The sequence below is a fragment of the Primulina tabacum genome, chromosome 6 (assembly GCF_025594145.1).
Source record: "Primulina tabacum isolate GXHZ01 chromosome 6, ASM2559414v2, whole genome shotgun sequence".
Lineage (NCBI taxonomy): Eukaryota > Viridiplantae > Streptophyta > Magnoliopsida > Lamiales > Gesneriaceae > Primulina > Primulina tabacum.
In genome coordinates this window covers 3,299,873-3,310,105 of record NC_134555.1, presented here as the reverse complement: position 1 = coordinate 3,310,105, position 10,233 = coordinate 3,299,873, and the positions used below count along the sequence as shown (strand labels likewise).

The 10,233-nt window shown below is 36.8% G+C and overlaps 1 protein-coding gene and 1 pseudogene across 1 annotated transcript; both read right to left on the bottom strand.

Annotated features, from left to right (window-relative positions):
- Positions 1-798: 798 nt before the first annotated feature.
- On the bottom strand, positions 799-3,369 carry LOC142548763 (putative serine/threonine-protein kinase-like protein CCR3). Its single transcript, XM_075657272.1, has one exon. It carries the CDS (start codon positions 3,267-3,269, stop codon positions 897-899), a length of 2,373 nt encoding a protein of 790 aa, XP_075513387.1. The 5' UTR covers positions 3,270-3,369; the 3' UTR covers positions 799-896.
- A 2,279-nt stretch (positions 3,370-5,648) lies between these two features.
- On the bottom strand, positions 5,649-10,166 carry LOC142548761 (uncharacterized; annotated as a pseudogene).
- Positions 10,167-10,233: the final 67 nt, after the last annotated feature.

The window sequence follows — 10,233 nt, the reverse complement described above, 5'->3', positions numbered from 1 at the left end:
GGGAAGATAGAAAATAACAAAATAAAATAAAAAAAGAGGAAGATAGAAAAGGAGAGAAGAAAAAGTAATTCCCAACCAAGGAACCCACCGTGGTCGGAAAATTGAATCTCATTTAAGTACGTCTCTTTCAGCTCGAGAGGAAGAAAGATGACTCATCGTTTTAGAATTCAATAAGACGATATATCTGTTTATATTTAATTATAGAACGATTTTCCTTTTTTTGTCATTACATATACATCAAAATCTCTTAATTATTCAGGATCGATAATTGTGCTAGAAATACAAGTGACGGGAGATATTAAAATTTCATGGAAATGAAAACCAATTCGTTTGATGTTTTATCGTTTTCCGGACAGAAGTTATTTTATTTATTATTGTGGTCGACGTGTGTCAACATTTTTCTGTTTAGTGAGTGACATAAAATGTTAACGTGGACAGATGTACAGTTTCTTTTTTCAAAGGTTGACTGATGTGAACATCTGACTCACTTTTTAAATGAGAAGAGATAATTTTCAAAGTCAATTCCGATATGTTAGACTTCTGAGAGTCGACCGGATTGTTTTTTTTTTTTATTTTTTATTTTATAATTGGTGTAGAGTGTTTACGAGACCTCCCTCCTAAATGTCACATAGACCAACAGACCTTTTCTGTGTTGACTGGATTCTCACTTCATTATTTTTGAACTTTAGTCTTTAGTTACATGTAGATTCACGTTTCCCCTTCGGAATCTTGAATATCCAATTAATCTGTCAAATATTGTACAAAAGCCTACACAGAAACTCATGTTAGGACAGAAGCTTTAGAGTGGAAATGTACAGACATATTAGCTCGCAACAAAACTTGATGAAAGATCGTAGGACAGAAATTAGTTTCTAGTATGGTGTTTTCTCTAAATTTCAATCTGAAAGGATGGAGATTGGACCACTGGAGAAGCTGCCACGGCTATCATCACAGAGAGCCAACGCTCTTTCCAAATTTACAACAACCCCACTCATTGTAAGCCTATCTTTGCCTTCTAAAGGCACACAATGCACCGCCGTGTTCGCCATGAGCTCCACAGCCTCGGATTCGTTCGTCTCAGGTGGACCAACCCTTGAGTCTAAAATCTTGGCCAGTTCTCCGGCCTTGATCACTGGCACCGAGTAGTCCACCAAACTGATTGGCGAACCTCCGTTTTCGGCATTCTTGAATATAGCTTTCTTCCCTGTCAAAAGTTCTAACAAAACTACCCCAAGACCATAAACGTCACTCTTCGCTGTCAATACATTGAGTCCGTAATATTCAGGATCAATGTATCCTATGGTACCAGCTGCTTTCATCAGTCTGAACTCACGATCATTTTCTGGCCCGTTTAGGGACAATCCGAAATCAGACACTCTTGCGGTGAAATATGCATCGAGCAAAATGTTTGAAGACTTGATGTCTCGATGAATTATTGGTGGAACTGTGTAATTATGGAGATACTCTATGCCACGAGCTGCATCTAGTGAAATCTTGATTCTCATTTTCCAAGTATTCACGACACTACTACTCTTTACGACATTGTTCTTGCCATGTAAATGATCATGAAGCGATCCATTCTTCATATACTCATAAACCAACAGCCTTTCATCCAATTCTTCACAATACCCAATAAGATCAACCAAATGCTTGTGATGTAACTGTGACAAGATTGCCAATTCAGATTCAAACGCGCTCTCTTTCTCTTGAAACTTCTTTATCTTCAAACCTGTATCGCCTCTTTTGACAGCAACTTCACGGCCATCATGGAGTTTCCCCTTATAGACACCGCCAAAACTCCCACCACCGATCTTGTTCTCTAAGGCAAAATTATTGGTAGCCGATACAAGCTCTGAAAACAAGAATTCTTCTGCCCTCTCTGGTTGTTTTGATGAAGTTCCACTCCTTTGTCGCCTCATGAGAATCGATCCTTGGCGCCTAAGGGTAAATGATCTTGAAGATGGAGTACTGCTAGATTGTTGAGCAGCATTGGCTACAGTCATTGTTGGCTGCACAGAATTATGAATCTTTTTCTTCCCAAAACAAACACTTGTCCACAAACAATATGCCACCGTACAAATACCCAACAATCCACCTGCTGATCCAACTATTGCTAAAGCCAGTAAACCCCTTCTAAGCCCTCTAGAAGGGGAAGAAGGGGGATAGATAATAACCGGTGGTGGTGGAAGAAATGGTGGTGGGCTTGTCGGAATCGAATCAAGATCATCACAAGACCGACAAATATGTCCATTTCCAGAACAAAGTGTTGACGAGTCAGGATATACATTACACGGACAAGAAGTCTCAACGCATGGCCACGGAAGTGTCGTTTGTAAAGGCAACTCAATCCCTGAAGAATTTGGCCAACCAATACCCCAACAAATTACTGAAAACTTGTTTGTTGTCAATCCACAAGAAAAATTCGAGCTTGTAACAATGGATTCAAATGAAATTCCATCTGTAACATTGCTTGAAAATTCGCCATTTCCACCCCAACAAATCACTGTTCTGTTCCATCTTCTGATCGCACAGCTGTGATTTTCGCCTAAAGCTAGTGCTCTGTACTCGTTTGCAACATTCGATGGCACATTCAATTGACCGGTATCATTACTCCCTTTGCAAAATACATACCCTGAATCATCTATGCCACAAGCATGCCTTCCACCAACCTGAATATTTGTTATTGATAAATTTGAAAACTCTGATTGTATAAAAGAAGAAAGATTGTTATTCCCCCAACAAAGAACCCGACTGCTATTCTCCAAAATTCCGCATGAAAATTCATAACCAGATGAAATCATGCTAAATCGTGAATTCACAGATGAAGGAACACGATATGGTCTCCAGCAAATGGCGTTTTCCGGAGCAGTAACATTCGTTAATGCACAAATTTCAGTGTCACCGATCGTAAGAGAAGTCAATGAAGTTGTGGCACTGTTGTAAATTCTTTTGAGGGAGAAGGTGGTGGTGTCCCAGCACAGAAGTCTGAGGCCTCCGGAGAGAACGCCGCAAAGTATGTCTCGACCACCGGCGACTCTTTCGAATGAGGTGGTGGGAAGGATGGGCGGGAGAAGCAGGCCGTCCCGCCAGCATTGAATTTGATGGACAGGTTGCTGCGCCACTATGCTGCAGATAGTAGTGGTGGAGCCGTACACTACTGCTAGTGTGGAGCTAGAGCCTCCTCCGGCTTTAGCTGATGGCAGAGAAATGGAGACGGCGGAACATAGGAGCAATACGGCCGCGGTGACGGGTGAAAAGGGTGTCTTCATGTAAGAGACGTTATCTGAGAGCGCAAAAGCGCCCTCATTTGTAGAGAGAGAAACGGAAGTGCACTAAGAGAGAGAAAAGGGACGACGAATATTAGGACAAATGGTCAAAAAAATTCATTTTATTTCAAAAAAATTAATTAAATTTACTTCAAAAAAATTAATTAAATTGTGCTCTTTTGTTACGGGAAAATAAGGAATATCGTTGGGAGTAGTTAAGTTAAACTAATCGGGGAAAAAAATTAAATGATAAAAAAGTATTAATTTTATAAACATGAATCAATCAGTATTTGCATCGAAGTGGGGCGCGATATTGCTTTCATTTAGCCTCCAATTAGTTGAGCCTCTTGGCATTCATTCGGTGGCCTAATTGGAAATAAGTAGGTCTTTTGTGATATAGTTTCATGAATTTTTATCTGTGAGACGGATCAATTCTACATATATTTACAATAAAAAGTAATATTATTAGCATAAAAAGTAATATTTTTTCATTGATGATTCAAATAAGAGATTCTTCTCACAAAATATGATCCGTGAGACCGTCTCACACAAGTTTTTGCCATTGAAAATTAAGAATTTGATTAACTACATGACAAAAACTTGTGTGAGACAGTTTCACTGGTCGTTTTTTGTGACACGGATCTCTTATTTGGATCATCCATGAAAAAATATTACTTTTTATACTAAAAGTATGCTTTTTATTATGAATATCGGTATGGTTGACTCGTCTCACATATAAAGATTCGTGAGACCATCTCACAAGAGACCTACTATAACTATATATATATGTACACAAACTGTATATTTATATGTATAATACACATATATATATCCAACACATTAAATAATATTTTTTTAAAAATTTAAAAACATCTCATTTGAATAAAAGTGGCGATTAAATAGTTTTCAATAGCTATGATCAATTAAAATCACGGTGTGGTGTGATTATTCTCTTTATTCCCTGTCATGTAACTTAAATAATGCATTGATTGATGGTATTTATGATTACACACACACATTATATATATATATATATATATATAAAACTAATCTTTGAATTTTCAAAGTCCATTGGTCACCGTTGCCTTATTTGGATTAGTAAAACACACATACTTTTTTTTAATTCAAAACCAAATTTGAAAATTTCTAGTTTGACATAATTGAGTTTTGAATCAAACGTTATAATTATTTTTAATTTGTTTTACCATCCACTTCAAAAATATGGAAAATGTTTTTTGTATTGAATTATATCATATTAGTTTATATGTACACGTCTTTCAAAATTTATATAGGTGTGGTTCGATACTCAAGCTTGAACTCACTCAAAAAAAAAAAAAAAAAGGGCAACTAAAAAGATAATTTCTTGGCCATCAACGAAGACACAATCCTACAATATAATTGGAACCAACGATGTAATTTTCTCTTGATTTCTTAGAACTTGTGATACTCTAGTCTATGGTTTCGGTCAACATAAACGATGTGACATTTTTGGACACTTTATTATAAAATTCCAAGATTTTTCTCGCCCAATGATATACTTATATATCTAGTCACAAGAAGCTTCTATCGATAAGGGATAAGACCAATTCATCAGTTTCAAAATATGGAAGTCATTTGTTTTAAATAAATCTTCTATAATAAAATTTATAAAGTTTATTCCCTAGCGGAAAATTATTTTTTTTTTTAAATGTGATAGGTTAAATCATCGGGTGTAACTAAATCTTGTATATGCATGACAATATATCTGGGTATGAAGTTGAACTTTTCATTATGAGCTTAATTTTGACGAAAAGTTTTTGCACTTTGTTATAGGTCTGGAAGTTTAGTTTAACATCATTTAAATATATATTTAATGTCTTTTACACGGACCAAATATTTATTTTTTTATTTCTCACACTAGAAAAGGAGAGATTCGAACTTGAGTCATTACAATTCGGGCAGATGTTGTTGATGTTAATATCATTATTTCTATTATTATTATTATTATTAAATCGTGTTAAGTTAATATATTTGGGAAATAAAATTTTCAAATGAAGGTCAAAACATTATTATTATCTTTTGTGAGCATATTAAATTATTATTATTTGTTCCGTCAAAATTCGAACACACAAACAGTTGTACACTTATACTCAGGGAGGAATGAGTCAGATGCCAAACGTCACAATGAATTTACTGAATTATTTTGTGCAGAAATTTAATAAATTAAATAAAAGGATCTGATATAAACCCTATCAATTTATAATTTATCTTAAAAACCTATTCCACAATTTAATACCCAAAAACCTCCAACTTTCCTACATCGGATGCCTACCATGTTGTTTGGTCATCGCTTCAACAAACAAATGCTAGTGGGATACATCTCTCAATCATCACTTGCCAGAATTTGTTCAAATATGTACATAAACACAACATTCAAATCCCACGTATCCATTACAAGACGACGTCAGAGGAATTACAGCACTTGTTAAGTGTATGTGTAAATAATTTATTTGTATAAACACACTATACAACACAAGCATCATGTAGAAACAAATCCAACGAGCATGGAATCAATAAATAGCTGTAAACAAGAATCTTGTCCTCCCGCTCGAACTTGACAACTTTGGAATTTCATTAACGACTGCCATCTTGCCCTGAATGGCTCTATACAAAGTCGCGTGGTTCTGGCAAAGAGATGGTCTTCTGAAAAGAATGATGATCTAGGAAGTTACGGTTATATAAATAAGACAGGTCGATGATTTTATCCACCAGTGTTTGGCCACCCCAAAGTAGGGATTCCATGCTTTTGGAACCATTCAGGCATATGGAATCTTTCGTAGAGAATGGGTCTTACGTCCTTCTGTACAGAAAGGTCCCTGAGTAGTGGAAGTATAACCTCCAAAAGCTGGTGAACAAGAACGTAGAAAAATTGGTCAGAACGAGGAGACACATATAGGTTTTGTGAGAAATGTTGGTACCTGCTCATCCTTCGGTTGTCCAGCAGAAAAGGGAATGCATGGAATTCCGTTTAGTGGTTGCAACAAGAAGCTAAATGGGTTGTTGTCAACGATAACAATTCTGCACAAATCCTTTGATAAGCAAGATATATCTTTTACGTGCTCACGATATTCCCTGTTGTGGTTGCAAACAAGTTCATCAGACAATAACAGTATAAAACCCATATACTTGAGCATCGGCATTCCTAATGTAGCAAATCCATAGACGAAAACTAAATCGAATAATTTGCAGCAGTTAAAAGACCATTCTATGGTTGGATGAAATGTTGAGTCACATCAAACTTAACCTGTCAACGGAAAGATAATTTACAACCTGAAATGAGAATCATTTCATATTCTCTTTCATTTATTATTATTCACGTGTTTTCTTCATTGGAGTGAGGTAGGTCTGGGAATGGCATTTGGGTATGGTGATTAACCTTCCCGCACCTTGCAACTACACATGGAGCAGTATCTAGGAAGCTGATGAATCTCGTAAAGAAATTAAGAAAAAAATTGTGTGTATACTATATGATGATCATCCAATACTACAATACAGATTTAAGGACATGGCAATTGTAAGGAAAATAAAGATAAATCAATTAAGATTTGAGGATTTCCACTGCTTGAGCTACTCAGCCAAGTCAAAAGATAGAAGGCAGCCAGAATTCCCATTAATGATCATCCAATACTACAATACAGATTTAAGGACATGGCAATTGTAAGGAAAATAAAGATAAATCAATTAAGATTTGAGGATTTCCACTGCTTGAGCTACTCAGCCAAGTCAAAAGATAGAAGGCAGCCAGAATTCCCATTATATTACGATAACACATAAGCATGAGCAACAGTAGGTTTAAATAGATCGGAAGTCAAGTATATTATTACATCAAGAAGTGGTCTATCCACAACCATGATAATATTTTCCCACAAAACCGTATCCGATATCATTTTTATTTCACATTTTAAAGTTTGAAAGTTAAGATTATTTACGTATTTTCCACATATTAATTAACATTACTTAAGCAGTACAAGTCAAATGGCATATCATCGGCACGGCAAATTTCACTTTGTATTTCATGAGTACTTAGCATTATTTCATTAGTTTTCTTTTCGTTCACTTGTCAGATGCAAACACATCACAACATGTATAGCAATTATTTCCATCAATGAAAAAGTAGACTGTAGGACATATTTAGAGCTCAAAAACGCAAAATGAGTGACCTCTTAAGAAAAAATAAGAAACATAAAGAAGACATCAGAAGGTATTCCCAGCTGTCAATCACAAAGGAGCAGAATAAACTTACGTGCTAATTGTTGAAGGCCGATAGAGTCTACCACTGAATCGATTGTCAACATCTATTCTATCAACAAGAGGTCTCGCATATCCTGCAATAGTTAAAAATGCAGTACAACACTATTTAAAGTGCAGTTGAAAACAAAGTAAACTAAGACACAGGGTAACAGAAAACCTTCAAGGCCAGCCGTAAATAACACAAGTTCTGCAAATTCGCTAAGTTGGTCGAGAAATTCTTTCAATCCTGGACGTTCAAATACTGTCACGTGGTTGATCTTAGGTTTTCCATCAAATTCCTTGAAGCTCCATCAAAATATAAACATAAAAATAAATACAGTAAAAAATAATTCAAATGTAAAAATAAAATGAACAGTTTCCGCTTAATCATACATGTATAACACCACATGTAACTCACCTTGTCAGAAGAGATACATTCTAGTTCGAACCATTTTAAACCAGCTTCTGTAGCTTGACTACGTAGCATAGCTGGTAAACTTGACGTCTCGTATGCACATACTAGAGTTTCATCCAAATCAAGCACCACCTGCATCCAGTAAACAGGCACATTTTTAAAACCAATTCAATTTGGTGTCAGCATTTTCTACACCAAGAAAACTTTGCCGACCATTTTTTTTATAGGAAACGGTATTATATTAATTAAAATATTATAATTACAAAAAATGGACCAGAGGTCCACACACCAGGAAGTTAGACCCAAAGTCAAATTAGCATAATATTGGACTTTAATTTCTATACAAACTTGAGACCGAGAACGATGCAAACTCCATACTCTTCGAACACCAACTTGAAACCCTAAACTTAATCATGTTTTCAAGCAAGTCTTCTAAGTCGTAAAAAATCCTCATGTTCCTCTTCAACCAAACGGACAACATAAAGAATAAACCACCACAACCCGAAAAATTTGACCCCTCTTCCCTAGATCCCGACCAACACCTGGGGTGAATAAATCCCAATTTGATCTTGGGGAAACTCCGATGAGGAATATTAGAGTTAGTAGCCTCTCAAACTTCATATATAAAGCCTTTACAAGGTTCATGGAACACTTTGCGTTCCAGCACTTTCAGCACGTGGAAAATCTTTGTTACTGTATGATGCACCCCAACAGACACCCTAAGATACATACACAAGACCCAAAAGAGCACACAATGATGAATACAGGAAAGGGGAAATCTGTATATGATGACAGTGTGTGTCTGGGAAATTATATGCAACACATCAACTATATCTTGACGGTATGAATTATAGAGAACCACTTTAGATGTGATAGAAACCTGAGAAAGCACTTTTTTCTGCAGAAAACCGTTTTACACCCAGCAGATACCATGGATATTATTTCACCTATCTTACATCCAAAACGGTATATTCATCGCACAGAAGACTAAAAGCATATTGTACCAGCGGATATCCCTGAGTTGGTCTAGGCACATAAATCATCACCACTGTTCATCAACAAATACCTTTCCATCAAGACTATTCATCCATACACTAGCTACCAATGTTCATCCATCTTGCAACGCAAAGATTATTTTTGTTTTAAGAAAGATAACAGGACTAAGTATGATCCCAAACTTTTGCCCGTCAATTGTAAAAGGAAAGCGGTCATTTCCCTTCTCTTATAAGAAACATGAAATATGAGAAAACATTTTCCCTTCTATATTCTTTATCCATTCTTAGGAGAAATGATGTTATCTTCTCGCTATGATTAACACCAACTCCAGCTTATTTCTAGAGTTAAAAGATGAGCAATCAAAAGAGTAGCCTATTTCCGAAAAAGGACTAAACTTCACCACAAAGAGAGACACCAAGCAAAAGCATTAATTACTCTGTTCCCGCACATAAATTCCACTTGCTTCAATCCAACACTTTTGTCTTTCTTTTAACACTAGATTCACAACAAACACATTGAATAGAACCAAATCAGAAAGCACTATTACCTCGAACCTCTACCCTCGTGTCAACGTTAAGCCTTAGTTCGTCACTTTTACTCAAATAAACCAAGTACTTACGGCAACAACTTTTCTAGTGCACTTTATTTGTTTTGTTTCACTCCTTCCATCATAATTCAAATTAAATCAAGTTCGAGACATAATATTACCTTCAACTTCCTGAAAGCCGGAGTATCAAACAGTCCCCCTTCGCGAGCGGTGATTGTCACAGAAGTGGAATTGAACCGAATCTCCCTCTTCCACCTCTGCTTCGTATTCCGAAAGCTCCACCGGCGGAAGAGGCTTGAATTGCACCGGCGCGTGTGGCGCCGAAGAGAGTAACGAGCCATGACGTAGGCCAACGTAAGACAGGACCTGCGAAAACGACGGCGTACCACGCAGGATCTGAGCGAAGATCTGGAAGAAAAAGGCCATCCAGTTCACCAACGTCCTCCACACCTGTATCGTCCGAGGAGAGTAGACTTCAGCGGCCGCCAGCTCCGCCATAGACAATATCACGGACGGTGAGATTTGCGAGATTTCTTGTTACAGCGCCCACCGGATGCCTATCTGCAATAGAGGTTGTGTTACTGCGTTTGCAGAGCAGCGAGCAAGGTGGGGCAGATGGCTGTATCTATCCAGCGTAGATCGTAAATGAACAAATCCCAATTGATGCCGGGATTATATTGACAGAACAGAAATTGCTGCTGCCAGGGTATATATTATGAACTACCTTTTTTACCCTTTTA